Consider the following 21,429-nt stretch of genomic DNA (forward strand, 5'->3'; position numbering starts at 1 on the left):
TAATTCAGACTAACACAGCATAATTTACACTTATTGGTCAAGCTTCAGGCATCAATTGAAGGTTGCAAGATTCAAGAGGAAGAATTCAGCACTATGGTGGGAAACCTTTGGCCCCGTTTCCTACATCTTCCAATAATTTTAAACATTGATTTTATTGTGCACTTTCTGTGTTTTATAATAACTATTGTTGCAAACTGCTCTGAGAGTTCCTTGGGGCTACATAAACTGGGATGTAAATTTTAATTAAATTAGACATTCAGTGTATATCTTAACACCACAGACTTAAACTGCTTTCAAAGCCATTTCCTCTCATCAGGGAATCCTGGCATATGTATTTGCTGTGACAGGAGTAAGGGATCTCTGACAGGATTTTCAACACCCCTTTTTGAACCAAAATTCTGAGGAAGCCATGACAGGATTAAAATGGATTTAAAAAATTATAGTGCGGTTAGGCTCTCAGAATGACCGTAAAGCTATTCTTAACCTTTAATTTAATTTGTGAATGCAAATAAATAACAATGTGATTAGAGGGGGGAATATAGTAAGGAAATGATACAGAGAAGAGCATCTGTTTAATCAATCATAAGTAATTTATTCAAAGTGTATGTTTATAAAGACAAGGCTGAATATCTGTATCGTATCCTGTACACACTCAGTTGACGATAATCTCCATTGAACTCAGTGGGATGTGTTGCTGAGCAGATGTGAATAGGATCATGCAGTTAGATATTCAGGTAGGGTAATCTGGTGCATCTCTCAGTTCAAGCGTTATTTTGAAAACAATTCTCTAAATAATATATCTGCTTTGTTGGTACCTAATGCTGAACCTTAGCGTGAATGCACAAGTATGCAGGTATCCAGAAGGAAAATTGCAGACTCTTTGCTTCTCCTTCAGTTCTGCTGCCACCGTGCTACCTTGGAGCTAAATTATGGTTTGACTGAGCATTACAGATGAAGCTTGGCCCATGGTTTGTTCCCCCCCAAACTATGAGCAGCAACTTGCTCCCAGAATAAGGATGTTACTTTTAGTTTAGCTTGGCCATTGTATTTGTTTAGTTTCTACTGCAAGGTGCTTGCACTTCTACTGCAAGTACCTAAACTGCAATAGCCTGAGGATAGGTCAGCTGGATACAGCGTGGTGTCAATAACGCCAAGGTTGCAGATTCAATCCCCATATGGGACAGCTGCCTATTCCTGCACTGCAGGGGATTGGACCAGGTGATTCTCAGGGTCCTTTCCAACTCTATAATTCTGAGCTAATGACAGCTGCAAATATCTATCTTGCCTGTTCTCTCTAAGCCCGAAGTTCAGCTTAGTGTTAAACTGGGCCAAGGTCTATTTAAAGGTAAAGGTACCCCTGACCATTAGGTCCAGTCGGAGAAAACTCTGGGGTTGCGGCGCTCATCTCGCTTTATTGGCTGAGGGAGCCGGCGTACAGCTTCCGGGTCATGTGGCCAGCATGACTAAACCGCTTCTGGAGAACCAGAGCAGCGCACGGAAACACCGTTTTCCTTCCCGCCAGAGCAGTACCTATTTATCTACTTGAACTTTGATGTGCTTTCGAACTGCTAGGTTGGCAGGAGCAGGGATCGAGCAACAGGAGCTCACCCCGTCACGGGGATTCAAACCACTGACCTTCTGATCGGCAAGCCCTAGGCTCAGTGGTTTAACCCACAGTGCCACCCGCGTCCCCTTAAGGTCTATTTAGGTCTTGTTTAAATATGCTAAATGTATCAATCAAGCATCTTAACAGATTTGTCAGATAAAATACTGATCATAGATGCCCAACTCTCTTTATCTGTACACAGGCCTACATAATACCAAACAAAATGTCCCTGCTTTATCATGAAACTGGCATAAATTCAGAAAGATTATTGCACTTCTCTATGTTTGTGCACAAATAAGTAGTTGTCTGGTATTAAGTCAGTTCCACCTAGCTCAGTGTTGCCTGACTGACAGTGGACCTTCAGGGTTTCAGGTAGAGTTCCCTCCAAGCCCTACCTGGAGATGGGAGGGATTGATTCTGGGACCATCTTCATTCAAAGCAGGCGCTCCACCACTGAGCTATGGCTCTTTCAATGATCATGCCATTTAAGATGCTCAGGAGAGTGATAAGCTATGCAGAGCAGCTTGTGCACATAGAATATATTATACGGAAGTGGCCAGATTTTCCTCTTGCACAAGCTGTTTATACAGTGAAAATAGCTGCCATGCTTCTCTTGATCATATACTTCTTGGTTCCCTATGGCTCAGTAGTATGCTACAACTTCAGGTGACGCGTCCTAGTGGGACTGTATTAAATTTAGTGGCAACTTCCTCCGAGTGCAATAATGTCACAGCTGCTAACGCTCTCATTCTTTGGAATCCTTTCAAACATTACCGCAAACTTATTTTACATAAGGGGTACCTTTCCAGCAGGAAAATCAAACAAACTAACTGGAACTAGGGAAGTGCATGTTTACATTTCCACACAGCCGTTGTGCTGTTTGTGTTAGGGTAGGCATGCCCTTGTCAGGAAAGGGCTGCTCAGGGACCTTAGGACCTGGAGTTTGTGACTCCATTTTCATATGAGGAGTTTAAGGAAGAGGATGGGAACACAGGGAAGAAAATAAGGACAGCTTTGTTTGTGCCTATAAACAGAGAGGCTAAATCAGTGTTTCTCATTTGCAGAGAAGGAAAAATAAATGATTGGGGGCTATGGAATTTATAAAATTGTGCATTGTATGAAAAAGCGGATAGAGGTATTTCTTTCTCCTGAATTCATAAAACCAGAAGATAGGATGACAAATAGCTACTGGCCATCACCGGCAGGGGACAAGTGCAACAAAATGTTGCAGTGTATCCTCATCCTGTTGCAGGCATGTTTTGAATCTTGAAGCAATGTTTGGTGTGTGGTCTCAAGATGGGAGGCCAAAAAGTGGCCTGTTTTCCATCCTTTCAAAGGCTTTTCTCATTGGGCCAAAGGGGGGGGGCAGTGATGACAATGAAACTCTCACTTCAGAGGCTATATGCCTCAAATTTAATAATTACTGGGGGAAAGGCAAGAGGAGTGAAGGGTTGATGTGTTACTGTTCTTCCTCTAGGATTTGTTGAAGCATCTGACTTGCAACTATGGGAAAGAGTGCTGGGCTAGTTGGACCTTTGGTCTCATACAATAGCACTCTTCTTTTTGAGCATATGTCATTCATGTGGGACATGGTGTGCCAAAGATAATCTGAAAAGCAGTCTGTTGGCAGACTGTTATCCAGCTGTCATTGTATGCTTGTAACTTTTGACTAAAACCCGCTGGAAACACAGAACCAGCCTCTGCTGCTCATTAGCCCTACTAATGCAAGCCAGATGGACATGAATCTAGCTGCATTACCAAAACACTTGAAAACATTAAGAGGCTTTCTGAAAATAAATGACAGAAGTATTATTCCCCATTTTATAACTGGAAACAGAGACAAGAGTGACTTGACTGAGGACCACTTTGTACAATAAACCATGGCCCACCACATGCTATGTGTAGTTGACTTTAGCAGCTACTAATGTATTGACAAATGAATCCATGCTAACATTAAAAAGCAGCAATATGTGTCTTGCCCATCATAAGCATGTATGTTGATCTGATAGATGGCAGAAACCTGAAGTAAATTTCCAGGATGCAGAGTTGCTGTGGGTTACTTCAGGACCCTGGATAGCTCCTAGCCAACAGACCACAACACAAAGTTCATCCAAGGTGTGAGATGCTACCTGCAAATGAGTTACTTATTAAAAGATCTTTTCTCAAAGGAGTTCAAGGGTTCATTCATGGTCCCTCTTCTTACAGATTAGGTCAAGGGACTATGGTTGGCTCAAGGTGAACCTTGGTGTCTCATATTTCAGTAGCACCCTGTGCTATGCCAAACCCCGGTGTGTTCCTCCCTCCCCCTGCCTTGAATTGGAGTAATAATGAAGTCTGCTCTGGCGTGCCAGAAGCTCTGTGCCCAGTGCAGCTGCACTGCTCACACTCCCCTAGCTCCCAGTGAGCTTCATGGCTGAGTGGGGATTTGAATCCTGGTATCCCAGGTCCTAAAACCACCACAATATAGGGATACACTGCTCGATCCAAAACATTAGTAGATTTATTATCACAATAAGCAAACACCAAGGAACTGAACATTACATGCATGCCATGTTGATCAGTCCTCCACCTCCCACAAGACTCTGTGGACGCTACAAACCTGAGTTGCATTCAACGGAGTACTAAGGATAGTGTTCTGCCAATGGCATGATCTCTCTTTTCTGAGGTGAAACCAGAGTATGATGATCTCTCTTTTCCTCCCTCCACATGCTGTTCCAGGGTTTCCCCCAACTCTCTGGAGAAGATATGGGGAAGTTGTGATGAAAAGGGGGCTGAGTTATGAAGGACCAATAAGAGATGGGGCATTATTTAAACTAGACAGTATGTGGTCACTGTGAATACTGCCCAGCTGAATTTGTAGAGAAATAATTGCTACAAATCTAGGATAACAGCCATAAGCTACTGGACAGCACAAGGCTATGACTTTCCTGAACAAAATGCTGGACTCAACAGATTGCTGGTAGGCTTGTTTAAAATAATCAGTAATTCAGTAAAGGTTCCCATGGCAACAACTTCCACTAAGACATAGCTAAGCACCATGTCAATTAATCTTAAACAGCTTCAGACAAGCAAGGAAGACACATTATTCTTTTGTCCTTTACTGTGACTGTATTTCAAGGATGCCAACAATGTGTGCTCAAGACTTTCCATTCTCCTACAACCACACTTAATACTATTTGCATGAAATGTGCACAAATGTTTTGCCAGACATATGACAACTCTAGAAACGATTTAGGCAGCCCATTCATGTTGTATGGACTGTGAAAAGCCCATTTTGAGAACAAGAGTGTATAAAAGAAGGCAGCCTGATAGTTATTGTGGTGGGCGATCCCTGTATAACTATTCTGCAGTTTTGCTGAAACCATAGAACTTTAGCTTTCATATTTAGGAATACTTAAATCCTTGCTTTATAGTCCTGCAGGCTGTTGAAAATGACTTGCAAAATATTCCCAGAATAATATCATACACAAACCTAGTACAGGAGCATAAATTATATAGTGTCCATTCAGAACCAGGGTTATTCAAGCATTTCCTGTCATTGTCCTTCCCTGATGTCATATCAGGTAGCAGCTCCCATCAAAACAATCTGAAGCAAGGAAGTGGGGCTGAGCATCTGGTTCTCACTCAGCCCATGATGGAAGCTGTCTTCCCTTGCTGGCGGGTTGCCACCCCATACCCTTGGGACTGTCTACTCTTGTTGGGTGAGGCATACAAGAGTGTGTTACAAAAAGAAAAAATTATCTGTGCAGCGACACACTCCCCAATCAGAGCTAAGTCTGTTATGTCACCTCCTGCTCTTTACCAATAGTATTCCAATTTCTAATATTTAGAGTGCTTAGAGTGTTGGATTAGGAGTGGGAGAGAGAGAACAATGCACACCATCTTCAGTTTGAGGGCAGTAGAATATAAATGTAAGGAACAAAGCATACATTTTGTTTTCCTTGTTGTATGCATCCTTCAGAAAAACAAAAAGCCAGGTCTTGGGGTTCCTCACGAACATTTAAGTTACAGATGCTTTTCTGTGATAGGGTAGGTCAAGCTCTATATAAGTGAGCTAAAATTAAATGCGTACGATGCTTTTAAAGGTTTCAAAGCACTTTGCATATGTCATCAGTAATAACTTAGAACAATAATGCTGTGAGGTTGGCCATTCTCATGATCCCTTTGCAGATAGCGGACTGATGTTATGAGGCAGTGGTTTGCTTCAGTCTACCTAGCAAGTTTATGTTTGACATGAGCTTTGAACTGAGGATTTCCTGGCTTATTGTAGTTGATGCACTTAGCTGCTACAGTAAACCAGCTCTCACATTTTTCATAGAATGAAAACATGCCTTTCACATTACGAAAGGATAAAATTTCTCCTTTCATGGCTGTGGCTCTCTGCTCAACCTACAGCACGGGTCCCCAAGGACTTTTTGAGCACAGCACTTCACTCAGAAAATATGCTGAAGGTTTGAAGCTAGTCTTTTGAATCATGTCATGTCTCAGGGCCATCTTCGATTAAATGGCTGCTGTCCAGCTCGACAAGCAAAAAGCTATTTCAGAGGAGATGTCTTCAGGTACTGCTACTATTTTAGTGTGATATGGCTCAGCATTCTGTGTTTTCCTGCTACACAGCATTCTTTGTCATGGTTCCCTCCTGCCTGGTGCAGATAGCTAATAAGATGCACATGGTTTCACTATTTTACAATAGTCTCCTTGTTTCTTTAGTTGTTTCTAAGGTTGGGGCAGAGGGAGAAAATCGGAACAGACTGCGCCACAGGTCAACATACATATCATTATATCAAATTTGATTAAAAGATCAGCTCTTTTGCCATTTTCCCTGGCATGGGTATGACATTAGAAAGCATTCAGTAAGACTCCACTCATCTAGATAAGTAGCAACTCATCTGTTTGACTGTTTATGCAGCAGTCTTCCCCCTTCTCTCTCTCTCTCTCTCTCTCTCTCTCTCTCTCTCTCTCTCTCTCTCTCCCCTGGTACAGCATTCTTAAATTGCCTCAATAAAAAATGGCTTGAAATAATTTTGTACCCCTAAGAAGAACAATTATAATCCTATAAAGGGGTGGGGGGGGGGAGTTCTTGCCACATAGTTAAGTCACTTATCATACAAGGAATTGTGGGAGAATTACTGTTTTCCTTTTCTGGACTTAAAGCTGCAATTCCAAGCACACTCACCTGTGAGATGTTGTTGTTTTGGAGGCAGTAGCTAGGTACTTTCTCCAGACTGCAAGGCACTTACTTACCTCCTCTATCCACCCTTTTGAAAGAAGAGGATAAGAGGATTGCCAAGAGCAGGTGCAGCTATCCAGAGATGAAGACAAGCCAGGAGTGCATTGTCTGTGCGTTATCAGAACAGCAATTATTATCTTCTTTTCTTCTTTGTCAGGAGGAGCAGCTAGGCACTCCCTCAGGGAATTGCTTTGTTGTTCTGCAACACCCCCCACCCCTTCACTCACCCACCTGTCCACCACATTTTTCTTGACATCTGTTCTCCAAAGTTTCGCCTCCACCCCCGTCTGATAACAGTCAGATCCCATTGACCAGAGGCTGTTACGGCATTTACATTTTATTAACCATTTATTTCATTAATTGTTTTACTCTCACAGTACAATCTTGTGGTGGTTTATTATTAAATGTATATATACTTTTTTTTCCTTTAAATTTTGCTTTTGGAAAATAAATAAAGAGATAAGTGAACCATATAGGTAGATTACTTTCTGGAGCCTTGGTTAAACTTCATGATTGGATCTCCACATCAGACCTGTGAAAAAACACAGCTCCCTCCCCCCCCCACCCCAATTTGGATGGAAGCTGACAGATTAAAACAGAAAAAGACCACCACAACCATAGTCCTGGCTGTGCAAACTGAGGGGGGAAGCACAAGGGATCTTGTTCTTGAAACAAAATATATAGGATATACATTACAAAAAATAATCGTCATCATCATATTCTCATTTGCTTTTAATTGCGTAGGTTAAGTCAGTTATACATGGATTTCAGACTCTGGCTTGATGCTTGTTAGCAAAATCCATCAACTATCTGCCCTTCCCTGAGTTCATTGCCACTTACAGAGGGACAGGCACGGCAATGGGGCCAAGGCTGTGGCATCTCAGCACAACTGACACTGGGGATCAGCAAACTAATGTGTCAAGTCACCTCTTGGGTTTATTCCCATCATTTAATTTTGGCAGCTTTCAGTATAGGTTTCTAGCTATATGAGCAATCCTCCCTTGGCCTCTGCCTAGTATCTTACATGGTGGCTCTCAGCCTAGAAGGTGGGGAAGAAGGGGGAAAAAACATATAGCAGGCTTCATAGTGAGAGCCAGGAGATGGATTTTGCAAGCAAGGAAAAGCTGACATCCTCAATGCAAGATGAATTGGATGCTATCTCTATTCTTAATGCTATCACAAGCGACAAAATTATTGGCAAGACGACGACAGAATTCCATGCCTCTCCACAGCTTTGTAGACAACTGATTTTGGAGCCAGTGCCAATAGCTGCACAATGCTGGCACAACATAATGCAAAGGGACCTTCTTGTCTTTGTGTCCCTACTCAGGCAGCCATTTAATTGGGAATCTCTTCCCCTGGACACTGAAGAGACCGAAGTCTTTACTGTATGGGAGATGGGTGGCATGTGAGATGGAACCAGCATTCTCTAGAGAGCGGGAACATCAGTAGTTCTCTTGCAGGCAGCACACCATGCATGCAATCACAGGGTGCCAGGTATACATATAGCTTCCCCTGTGTTCGGTCTAGGGGGCAAGTGCCTGAAGTGGTGGGGGGGGGATGAATGGGAGGAGGGACCCTCTGCACAGGCCTGTTCTGTATGTGTGTTGCAATATCTGCATCCATTACCAAGCTGAATAATAGCACTTCTTGCAAAAGGAGAACAGGAGGTGGGGGTAGGATTTAAGGCAGTGGTACAATGATAAGTGAACTCCTTGCTCTCTATGAGGAGGTAGCAGGCCATTTCTTGTGCTTATGGGGTTCTGCTGTGAGCAAAAGGAGTTAGAGGATGGCTGGAACAACTTATAGATTGAATGGACATCAGAGGGGAAGGTCTCCTGTCCTGTCACGCAGCTTCTCAAATGTGTCACTCCGATTTCCCCAACAGACACCCAGGAAGTGGGGGCAAGTTTCCTGCTTTCCCTTCCGTAGTGGCAGCCAACTCTGTAGTATTTTCAGCAGCACCAAGAGACTCTCTCTTCCTTAGGGCTTTCCTTTCGTCTTTTACCAGTGGAACAGTAAATGCAAGAGAAGGTGGCCGGTGGCATATAGAGTAGTAAGATACACACAGAACTATCCAAGACCGGCAGCCTGCTAGCATGCGACTGCCAGGGCCAGCACTTGGCACAAAATAGGTAGCAGCCACAGACGTTCTAGGTAGAGTATGTAGAACACTAGGTGAGTCCTGAATTAATTCCTGATTCAAAGGAAAACCCACCCCTGTTCTAGGAAGGAATCATCCTCTTAGTTTGTAGGAGCCATAACGCCAAGCAACCAGAGAAGCAGTCATGGGCAGTGGTGGTGAAACCCGGTGAGAATATATATACTCGTTTTCTGCTGCTCCTGAAGGTACTGGCTCGGAAGAAAAGCAAGAGGCTGCTTCTCTCCCCTCCCCTCTGACTCAAAATCATCAGTAGCTAAATCAGGAGGGAAAAAAGTGTTCAAGTTACGGGGGGGTTGCACAGCAGCAGCAGCAGCCAACACTAAACATTCAAGTCGATAGTTTCACTATGTACACCATGAGTGAGACACGGTCCCACCTGCCAGAAGATGTCCTGCTCTTGACAGAGCAGCCACACACACTGTTATCTGATTCGCTTCTCCACCGAGTATACAGAGATGTAGTAGTCATTGCTTCCAACTGCCAGGTGAGGCTGTGGAAAGGAGAGGGGGAAATAGAATCAGTGCATACATAGCAGGGTTCTGCTGGTTTTGAAGCTAGTCAGAATTTATACTCGCCTTTTGAAGCTAGTCAGAATTTATACTCGCCACCAGCCTTGCTCGTCACTCAAGAGGGAAAGGGTTGGAGTCATCATCACCATTATCAATTAATTAATTAATTTAATTTCTATACCACCCTATACCCGAAGGTCTCAGGGCGGTTCACATAAAATATTGTGATGTCACACCAGGTTGTCTGACTGCCACTGAAGCCTAAGTACAGAGGCAAGCCCCTTCACCCTCTTTCTCAGCTTCAAGCTGGATATAATGGGCCAAAGGTCTTACTTCTTGCTCTGAGCCCAGAGAGGTTCAGGAAGCAGCAAAACATTGACTGTTAAGGCACTAATCTGTTTTATTCTGCTTCTGTTAGGCAACATTTATGTTGCTTTTATTGATTTTAATTATTGTATTTTGTATTACGAAGTTGGATGGTTTATTGAGTTGTGGCCATAAAAGCTCTTACCTACCTCTGTTTCATCCTCTACAGTGACAGTCAACTTCCAGTAATTTCTGTTATGCTGGAAATCCTTTCTCCACTAATTTCCCCTGTTTGTTTCCAGTGGATTGAAAATCCACCAATACAGTTGAGTTCCAACATACATGAGGGTACAGTTCCAAGGGTTGTGCAAAGACACGAAAATTGTAAATAGGAAAAAAATGCATTTTCCTTGTCTGGCAAGGTGTTGAGAGTCCCATGGGAAGGTCTCCCCTGTGTGTGTGTCTCTGCTGCCCCTCTCCTTCAGGTGCGAATGGCCATTGCAAGGAAGGAGGAGTGGGGCAGACAGAGAGAGATGCAGGCAGAAGAAAAAGGCTCTAATGGATCTGGAATGGAGCTGCAGCCAAGTGTGTAAAGTTGAATTTGTGAAAGTAAAATGCACATATGATGTGACTTGACTGTATACCTAGTTGCAACCTCGTATCTACTTTGCACTATTCATCAGGCATCTCTTCCTTTGATCACCTGGAGCAGAAACCTTTGTTTGGCCATGGTCAGAAACAGGATCATGGACTAGATGGATCCATGGCTTGACCAAGTGAACTTGTAACTTGACAGCTACTAGAAAATAGTTGATTCTGGGAACTTTGTCTAAGCAAATAAAAGAACTCTACTAGAACTTGCATGCAATCTGAAATAAATAAATAAATGCTCCCCACCCCACCCCCCAATGAGCTAGTTCAATGAATTTTCTCACTGAATTTGAGTTTTCTGAATTTGGAAATATTGTGTGTGTGTCCCTCTCAACAGCTTCACTAAGTCATCTTCATAATAGCTATTCAGAACAAATTAAGGGTAACAATTGAGATGTTCTACAGTTTAGAAACGAGACTGACCCAGTGTGGATGGAAGGCTAGGCAGCTGATGGCACCCACTCGCTGGCCCATGAATCCATCGTAGTACTTGATATTGTTGATCAGCTCACCATTCCCATTGTAGATTGCAGTGAATTGATTCATAGAGCCACTGCAGAGGGAAACAGAGATTACAGGACATTGGTGACATTAAACAACTGGTGGTTAAGTCCTAGAGATGAAGCTTTTCTACTCTTGTGCCATTTGCGGAGCAAGAAGCAAGTGATCTTACAACAGCAAATGGGATTTTCTTTAAGGCATGAAATCTTCAGCACAATCTCAGCTATTAGCAGGTTCACAATGGAAAATTCACATGCTCAGTAGGAGATTTAGGGAGGCAGGTTGGGAGACACAACAGCAGGCAGGGAGAACATAACTATGATATGGTTTTGAGTGAAAACCCCAGGCACCAAACTGCTGACACTGGACAGCAAGTCCCTAGCAAATAGTGCACTTTCTGCTCTTAAGGAAGGGAAACCCACATAATACGATGAGCTGCAACACCCACCATAATTGAAATCCATGTGCTGCAGGTTCAATGAAGCATACAAGAATTGAAATACCTCAGCTGCAAACACGTGAAATAAGCCACACTGTTTATGCCAAGGAAAATAAATGCAAGTGTTTAACAATGGAGCAGGTGATATGCAGGCTGCATTTAGAACTTACCATGCAAACAGGTTGGCTTGTGGGTGGATGTCCAGAGCTGTCAGTCCTTTTACTATCTGCAGGACCTTCACTGATTCTGGCATCCTTGGGTCAAAGAAACGGACATCTCCATTAACACTGCAAAGAGATAAAACATGGGGCTATTATCTGTTTGCTCTAACAAGGAGAGCAGATCTACTTATCCCAGAACCTGGCTAAAATTAGGAGAGTATTAGTATCAATGCTCAATTTGCCAGCAATGTCCCTTTGTGAAAACCAGCATACTTGCCACCCACTGCAGTCTGTTTCAGGCAGCCCTAGATGCTGCAGAAGCAAACATAAGGTTACTCACGCACAAGGAATCAGTGTACACGAATCAATTCATTATTCCTCCTGTTCAACTCATTGGCATTAAATACCACTAGAAAACCACTGACTGGCTTTGCTGTTTGACTGATTTCTGGACTTTAAGACCCTTTGTATTCCCCTGGAACAAGGTAAATGATAACAGGGTTACTTTAACCATATGCAAACATCCTGTGACTTTGGGCTAATGGTCCTGTGACAGATTTTTGGCAGGTTGAAGACCTTTAACACTGGACAAGATGCTTTATAGTGGCACCAGTGAATGGTCACAATAATTGGTGAAGTGAAATTTCTAACTTTCAGCTTGATTACTGTCTTGTCATAAATATAATGGATTCATAGTTAATGAAACTGGCCTTCCAGTTCATAGCTAATGAAACTGGCCTTCCAGTTCATAGCTCATGAAACTGGCCTTCCGTCCTAATCCTTTAAATGCTGTAAGGTGTGTCCAAGTGATGATTCTATGAGGAAAACAAGGTTGAAACATGGGGTCCACTCACTGAGCAGATTGTTTATTGAGCAGAGGATTTGGGCAAAATGTAAGGGAGATGGATAAAACCAGGTCTGCTAAGAAACTGAAGGAATTACAGTCCTTGTCTGTAGTTTTCAGAGCAGAGAGATTAATGAAAAACTAGTAGAATAAGGAAGGCAAATGAGAAAATGTTGCTGAGAAAACTGTAGCCAAAGCCTGATCAGCTGAAGTTATCTTAATTCAGTCAAATGACTGTATTTTATTGAGAATTTACTATTTTATGTACAATGCTTAAGGGTTTCTTTTTCTTTTTATAATGCAGTTTATAAAATTTCTTCAATAAATAATTTTGATTACAGAGAATGGCTATTTAAGTGTAAAAATCTAGTCGGAGGGCCTTAAACTTTGGTTATAACTAATTCTCTACTCCCTGCATCACCACAATTGCTGGTCTGAGGATGTAACAGAGCCTGCTAAGCAGCAGCATTCAGGTAACTGGGATCTGGATCTTGTTAGGTAACCCTATAGTCTATCTCATGCTGCTCTTCCCTACATGACTTCCTTAGTCTCCAGCTGCAGCATTTCATAATGAGGACTCAACATGGGGCTTCCCTACTGTAGTTCAGATCCTTCCGCTCTCTCTTGTGATACTTCAAATATCTGACCTGCATGCCCCGTCTCTCTTAGAACTTTCCCTTCATTTAGGGTTCATTATATCTCTCTTGTTTCTGGAACCTTGTAATTTAATTAAAGACCTAATAGCCTTCATAGTGTAACCAATGGCTGGTTACAGCCTGTGGAGCTGACAGTATAAAAAAAGGCAAAGGAAAACATAGTACAAAAAAAGAATAGTGAGCAGGGCTTTAAGTTGCACCAACTTCTGGTTTGTGCAAGGAGAAGACTCTACAGCTGTACTGCCAAACAAAACGGCAACGAAGACACAGCAATAAAAAGACTGAAGATGAAAGCACCAATATTTGATTCCTTGTATGCATCCAGCTAATGGAGCTGGTGAAAGCTAATGGAGACTGGTGAAGATCCACTTGAAGGCTGAGTGTTTACAGCCCATCTGCAACACGCACAGCTGAAAAGTACAGACCATGTTCTAAGATCTGATTCCAAAAAAAGCTGTGGGTGCAGAAGAGAAACTAATACCTCACAGACAGTCAGATCTGGAAAGCCAAAGGTCAATACCAAATGCTACAAAATGAAGAACTACAGAGAAAAGCACTCCAGCTGTCACTCCCTAGTGTTAAGCTGTCAGAGATGTGGCAGGATCCTCAGGAAGCATCTGCAGCACCACTTAGAGAGGGCAGAACCAGGGTTAAAATATCCAAGAGAGGCAAAGCTTCAAATTATTACTCAACATAAGGAAACATTCTAAAAAAACACAGACAAAAAAAAACACATAAGGAAACATTTTGATTAAAAATAAGTCTTCAGGTTTACTGTAAATTAATGTATGTGACATCTAATCATGAAATGATTTATTCCATGTTCTTAATTCCTGCTGCCCTTTATTTATCTTATAGAAATTGCTTTTATTGTATTTTCTTTTATATCCATTAGTGTGCATTAAAAGTAAGTGAATCAATATAAAAGTAATGAATGGAATAATAAACAATGTGAAAGGTTCATTTCAGGGTATAAAATATGCAATTAATAAGATGTTAAACTTGCTGAGGGGACAGAGACAGAGCACTTAGTGATATTAACTGTATTTATTTTTTGGGTAGCAGATTGCTGCTGCTCTTTCTTGATTGGTCCAGCTGCTCCTAATATTACTCTCATTCATATGTTGACCCAGCTAAATATTATTCTCATTCACATGCAATGCTAAGCTGACCCATGGCTGAGCATGAACAAGCAAACCTATGGGCTTCCAGAGATGAGATGATGGTCAGTTGACTCTTCCCTGGTCTAGGTCTCCCAGACAATCACGAGCTGTTTAAACCATAGGAGACACCTTGGTTATAGCTTGTGGTTTGTCTGGGAGAGCTAAGCCATGAGCCTGGGGTATGAATGACACACTAAACCATACTATGGATTAGCTCAGCATAGTGCAGCATCAAAATGACCAAGGAGGAGCAATGTGGTTATAGCCTCCTCTCTGGGAGCCCATGTGTTTCCTTGTTCATGCTCAGCCATGGTTTGCCTTAGCATTACACACAAACTAGGCCATTGTCTCCTACTTGATCGGTTCAGCAACCCTAATATTATCTGCCCTAACAGTATTGCTTCTGCAGCAGCTGTCCAAGGCTTCAGGCAGAGGCTTTAACAAACTTGCTACCTGGGATCCTTTGGACTGAATAGGCTAACCTGAGACACCATCTGCATGTGCTATGCCATTAGGCCTTATGGTGTGCTGCATATGCCTTTTGCATTGGGACAAAGGAAGTAAGAACAACTAAATCAGGACAGATTTAAGCCAGACCATGGAGAAAATCTAATAGCAGATCCTGAGTGTGCCAGCATAATCAGTACGCACATCAGTAATGTAGAATCCCAACAGTTGAGTTTAACGAAGCTGCCTGTGTGCTGAAGTAATCGAGGAAACGCAACAAACTTCTCAAAAGGATTAAACAGGATGAGACAGCACCATGATTCATCCTTCAGCTTCTTCAATGAGTTCTGACCACAGCAGTGCCTGATGCTGAGGTGCTGGATGGAATACCTGTGCCTACTGCTACATTTTATTTTAGTGATGAGAAACTTGCTCGACCTCAGAGGGCTACTGTTACTAGAAACATCCTGGAACTGTTCTGCATCTTTTTTTCCAGTCCTTCAGGAACAGAGGTACATGCAAGAAGGAGGAAAGGGTGTCCTTAAGTAACAAAAAGATGAACCCAAGCCAACATCTGTAAGATGCCCATGCTATGCAAATCAAGACCCCAAAGTTAGAACTGACCTTCAGAGAGCTGCTTTTGTTGTGAGAAGTACAGAGTTTAGACTTTTATCCGCAATCATTCATCTCTCCGTTTCCTGGTACATAAATCATTTGTCAAGCTTCTGCTGGCATTCTTAAGAACACCATTCATGATCCTATTCCCTACAGATGTTCTTTGGGTTCTTAGTGTTAGTGTTTCAGTATAAATGTTTATCACCCACTGTAAAGTACAAGCCTTATAGTGAGTATGCCACTCACTCTTGAACAGAATCATGGAGTGTGCCTGATGTATGACTAGAAAGGATCACATTTTACATATGCACCCACTGCAAGAGGGTGATTCAAATAGGCTAGTGCTGTGAAGGCCAGTTACTCCAACCTAGCCAATACTCTGTCTGCTGAACAGCTGTCTTACAATAGACTACTGCCTTCCATGTTAGTTTATTAGTTAATTTATAATTAATCAATGCTCAAAGCATTGTACTACATAGGTTCCTAGCTGCTCTCATATCTAGTCACAAATTGACCCAGGTCTTGGCTTTAGTAAGGTCGTTGAATCATGGCTCTTTAGGCTGTGCAAGCTGAATTAATCTAAAACTGAAGTGCATAATCTTTTGCTGAAACATCAAACTACATACTGCATGCTGTTGAGAGTCAATATGGCTTGCTAGGCTGATCTAATTGATGTGGAACATGCCCAGTTCCAGGTAAAATTCCAATCCCTTTTTGAATCTTGTGAGAAGCACCTTTGTTTGAAAGATAAGATAATTATCTAATGTCAGGTGGGGCCTACCAAAATAATTTCAGAGTCAAATAGATTCTCATCTGGCAAGAGAAACTACTTCAACCAGCTTCCAGGAAAAACAGAAGTTATAACATTTGCTGCCCCTTCTTTGGGGGTGGAAAAGCATTACCTCTTACAGCATTATATTTTCTTTCAATTCTGTATACAAGGAAGAAGTTCTCTGGAAACAAACTATGACTTAGTGGTAGTAAATTATAGTCTGCTGTCCTTTGAATGGGGTAATAAATAAACACAGTGCTCCTCCACCATATTTATGAAGCATGAGGAATGGATTTATGCACAGAAAATTGCTAGATGGGGAAATAATTCTGCATAGCAATAAGCCCAGAACATGCAATACAATCTATCCCTTGGTGTTTTTTAAGCATTTTGTCTCAGTAGCAAGTCTTGCTCTAGCCAGTTACTTCCTACCTTTTACTTTACAGCTATCAGATAAGTATTTCTGTTTAAGATTAGGATCCCTGTCTCCAGTGTTGTTACCTGTCATGCCAGGCCCTGATCCCACCTTGGTCCCCATCTAGATCAATGACCTAAGTGAGTAGACAAAGCCCCACAATGCCAGGGCCCTGAGGTCTGTGAAAGGGCCTCCAAGGGATGTATTAGGGGCCTCCAAGGGATGTATTAGAAGATTCCTTGGAGTGGATTCCTGATCCAGCTTGGCTAACTCAAGTGAGGGAGGTTGAATCATCACCTAGTTCTTTGGAAACACCAGCAGCAGAAGGTCCAAGCCCTGGCAGCTGGTCAACATTGGAGTCCATGCCTGAGAGTCAATGTGACAACAGAACTCTTGCATAAAGGGCTCTTTCTGAGTAACAACCTTCCTCAACAATAAAGGCTCTTAGAGCAGACTCAAGCACCTGAACTGGTATTGGGCCTGGCCTGAGACACTAGGCTATACAGTGGTACCTCGAGTTACAAACACCTCCGGTTACAAACACTTCAGGTTACAAACTCCGCTAACCTGGAAGAATTACCTCGAGTTGAGAACTTTGGAATGGAAATCGTGTGCTGGCAGCGCAGCGGCAGCAAGAGGCCCCATTAGTGAAAGCACACCTCTAATTAAGAACAGATTCAGGATAAGAATGGACCTGCAGAACGAATTAAGTTCGTAACTAGAGGTGCCACTGCATATCAAGCTTCACTTGGTCTGCTAGTTACTGGAAACAACACAAGCCAGCCAGCTCCCTCCTCCCAGACCCAACTCCTTTGCCTGCCTTGCTTTCTTAAGAATCTCTTCAGTTTTTGACCCCTAGACTCCTGCTTATTAATGCTGACCCTTGATTACATTTGGATCCAGATTGGATTTCTCTGACCTTGGTTTGACCTGAGCCTTGCTTTCTGGACTCTCTTTCCAAACGTTTGGTGATATTGTGTGTGGGACTAAGGCTGCAGTGGGTTCCACTGGGGACCTGCCTCCACTTAGCTCATAAACTCCAGCCAGAGCATGGCATGATTTTATTTAGGATCCTTAACTTTAAAGTGAAGGCTGAGCATTCAGAAGATAATGCCACAAATTTATGGGTGACCCTTCCCAAAAGCCAATAGAAGCTGACTTAGAACACAGTGCCCTCACTCACAGGATTAAGCCATGTAAGAAAGGGAGCAGAGTAAATTTTGCACTCCCGTTTGTGTACATATAATGACTCACAATGCACTGCATCAAGCGTTAAATTTGTGGGGCTTTGCTTTCTTTGAGGTACCACTCCTACAATATTATGCAGTTCCCACACTCAGCTCTTCCAGTCAGGTGGGCCGCAACCTGAAATGGTTGATCATCATCAGAAGAATGTATCTAATTTGAGGAGGATTAGATTGTTTTTCCTGACTGAAGTTTGCTGTGACCAAGTTTGAAAACCCTTGCTCTAAGGAACAAGGTTACCCGTTCATCCGCTCTCCCATCTTGGGAGCAGGAATTAATTGCAGAGTAGAAATGCCAAAGTGAAGAGCTCAAATCTCATCACTGTTTAAATACCAGAGACAGATTTTTAAACAAGAGAGGGCAAAATACTGTTTTGACAGGAAAATGTCGCATAAATATTCAGAGGCCCTTGTTCCTTTTCATTTCGTTTTCTTTTACCTGACACTCATGATGTTGCCTTCAGGATGTTTCTGCAAATACGCTTTCACCACCCAGGCTGTGTGCTCTCGATAGGTCATCACTCGGCTACAAGAGAGAGACGAAACTTTGTAAGACAAAGCTGGAAAAAGGCCATAAACCAACTCATGAACCATAAATGTGAAAGGGAAATCATCTCCTTGCTGTGGCTAGGTTCCCAGTTAGGTAAGTTGCAAGACTTTGAACCAGAGATTTTGAGTACGGGCATTATATTTTGCAACTGCATGTTCCAACATGTGCCCTGTGTCAGATAAAGCATAAGAGGAAATGAGAGGGGAGGAGAAAAGGTAGGAGGGAATGACCCCATGTTTTTGCTCTAGGACATAATAAGTAAATGTCTTAGTAAAAACTTAGCTCTGATGTCTTTTACAACGTATGTATTTCAGGAAGAAGAAAAATCAATGCAATATTCTTCTCCCCTTCTTTAAAAAACAAAACAAAACTGTAAAAATTTATTTCTCTTGCAGCTCAAGTTGATAAAAATTGCATCACCTCATAGCATTTGTTTCCAGGTCATAGCTTTTTTGAAATGAGTAGGTGAGAAATATAGAGTCCGACAGGTAATCCCTGAGCAAATGGTGATAGAAGGTTATGGTAGGGTTTGAATAACGTTGGTGCTAGAGGACACATGGAGCCTTGAATTGAGGTAAGTTATCATGAGTGCTTAACCACAGAGCCATCAAATGATAGACGCGCTTCACACAATTGCAGGGGGTTGGACTAGATGACTATCGTGGTTCTTTCCAACTCTACAATTCTATGATTCTATTTAGACAATAATGTACAGATTTTAGAAATTAAGACCCTCGGGATTGTGCCCCTTGTTTAATGTAATCTACAAAATATGGGAAGACATCTTCTTAAGGTGCTGCAAACCAGAAAGACAGGATGCGATGGGGGAAAGAGCCTCTTACCAGAGAAGATTCATATAGCACAATTTCCACTATGCCATCACAAAGTTTTTTTAAAAGAGAAGTTCTGCAGTGGTGCAAGGGAAATTGCCCAAACATTAGAAATGGACTCACCACCCCCCACTCTGCACTCCCTGGAAAAAATGGGTGCATTCTTTGGGTTGCATTCAACCACGTTGAACTTCATGCACAGAACAACTCCAGTGAGTGCAATGGAACTTCCCCTTCCTCTCCTACCATGCCATGTGATCCCCAGATTTGCTCTAGGGATTCCCCTATCTCTCTAGAGCATACCTGGGAGTAGAGTAGGGCTGAATGGGACCTGGAGAGGGAAAGGAAGTTCCACTGCACTTGCACGCACACAATAATTTAGCTGGATTCAACCTAATATCCTTTTCACATTACGTTTTCACACATGCTATAATAATAATAATAATAATAATAATAATAATAATAATAATAATAATAATTAAAAAAAAAAAAAAGGATGGGGGTTCCAAGAACAGCCAGATCTCTAGTGTGTTTGGAGGCATTGAAACAACGGCAAGAATAGTAGTAGTGAATGCAAAGTGAATGCAACTTGCTAGTTGTAAAAATTAGATAAGTCTCTTACCATTCGCTCAGAGCCATCCGCCGGTCATAAACACGAACTGAACCATCACCAAGCCCTGCTACAATGAGCGAACGATGCGAGTCACAGGACAGGCTGGTGACACAGCTGTCAGCCCCTGTGGGAATATCCTAGGAGAGAAAAACACAGTCCTAAGCTAAGACAGCTGGGAGATTTTAAGTGCACTGGCCATATATATAGCCCAGTGTTACCCCTGTAGTGGGGTCCACACATGAGCACTGATGCTGAATAATGGTAACAAGGTGGTTGTGACAGCTTTACCATGCAGGCTCAGATTTTGGCTTAAGACTGGGGGTGAACAAATTGCCTCTGGAAACAAACTAACTTCTGGTAGTGAAAAGGGCTGAAGTTTTTAATGAAGACATCAAGGACACCTATTCTGAGCTGCAGCATCAGGCTAATTGGTTCTTTTCTTCAAGCAAAGAGGAAGGCATAAATATTATCAGAACAGCATCATCTCCATGGTGAGATTCAGGAACTTGTGTGGGTCTATGCCTTATTATGTATTAAAATTTCTATATTGAATAATACTAATTTTAATAAAAAATGTCTTAGGTCTGTTTCACATGGTTTAAATCAGGGTTCAGCAAACTTTTTCAGCAGGAGGCCGGTCCACTGTCCCTCAGACCTTGTGGGGGGGCCGGACTATATTTTGAAAAAAAATAAATGAACGAAATTCTTATGCCCCACAAATAACCCAGAGATGCATTTTAAATAAAAGGACACATTCTACTCATGTAAAAACACGTCGATTCCTGGACCATCTGCAGGCTGGATTTAGAAGGCAATTGGGCCAGATCTGGCCCTTGGGTCTTTGTTTGCCTACCCATGGTTTGTTTTGGAAAATGTAATCTGGGCTACTTTACACCTATATGCATACTGGTATATATGAAAATTGGGTCATGAATTTCCTTTTGACTGTGGTATATATTTCACACAAGTGTTCATCAACTTCCTGATGTGTCTACTCACTAAAGCAAACCTTTGCATTGGAACAAGTAGCATGTGATCTTAGCCCTTCAGTTTGAAGGGAAGCCCTGATTAACCACATTAAAAAGTCCTAATTAACTAAGATAAATGTCCAGGAGGAGATTCTTTTCCGCAAAAACATATTTGTCCCTGACCAGCCATAAATACTACATTGAAGGGCAGGATGGATAGATGAGTGCTGTTTAAACAAACACACACCATTTCCCTGGAGAGAAATAAATCTGCTCCAGCTGAAAATACACCTGGCAGCTAACTAGTTCATGTAAGAGAGGTATGAGAGGTATGGCAGCCATTGCTTTCTAAATAAGTACCTATTAAAGGAAGAACTCTGCAGGGCAACAGCTGTTTATTGGGCATTAGATCAGGCCACAAATGCCACAAAAGCAGATTAAATATATATTTAAGAGCAGAAAGCACTAAGAAGGGAACTAACAGCAGGAAGGCCTGGTGAGAAGGAGACACTTCTTATGCACCCAGTCAAATAGCAAAGGTGAATTACTAAAAGTGGCAGAACTACAAAGAGAACTGCAAATGCAACTAGCCTTTCTACTTCACATTTTTTTGTGCAGTTTTTTAAGGGTGATTATAAAAGTACATAGCCTGCCATGAACTCTAAAGCCCTGCATTTCCTCTGGGGAGAAAGACGTTACCAAAAAGTGTTTCCTTTTAAATGATGGAAGCTGTTCCACTTTGACA

At 42.2% G+C, this 21,429-nt stretch overlaps 1 protein-coding gene across 2 annotated transcripts in view; it reads right to left on the minus strand.

The window, feature by feature from the left end:
- Positions 1–7,155: 7,155 nt before the first annotated feature.
- The window catches only part of RPTOR (regulatory associated protein of MTOR complex 1), a 325,970-nt gene continuing 311,696 nt past the window's right edge, over positions 7,156–21,429 (minus strand). For both annotated transcript variants that reach the window (XM_079965357.1, XM_079965356.1), the window contains 5 exons: positions 19,726–19,853; positions 18,163–18,249; positions 11,577–11,693; positions 10,890–11,019; positions 7,156–9,490 (listed from right to left, as the gene is read on the minus strand). In XM_079965357.1, the coding sequence (XP_079821483.1) occupies positions 9,422–9,490; positions 10,890–11,019; positions 11,577–11,693; positions 18,163–18,249; positions 19,726–19,853 (531 nt within the window). In that variant the 3' untranslated portion in view covers positions 7,156–9,421. The remainder of the gene's footprint in view (positions 9,491–10,889; positions 11,020–11,576; positions 11,694–18,162; positions 18,250–19,725; positions 19,854–21,429) is intronic.

This window comes from Podarcis cretensis, assembly GCF_951804945.1.
Source record: "Podarcis cretensis genome assembly, chromosome: 2".
Lineage (NCBI taxonomy): Eukaryota > Metazoa > Chordata > Lepidosauria > Squamata > Lacertidae > Podarcis > Podarcis cretensis.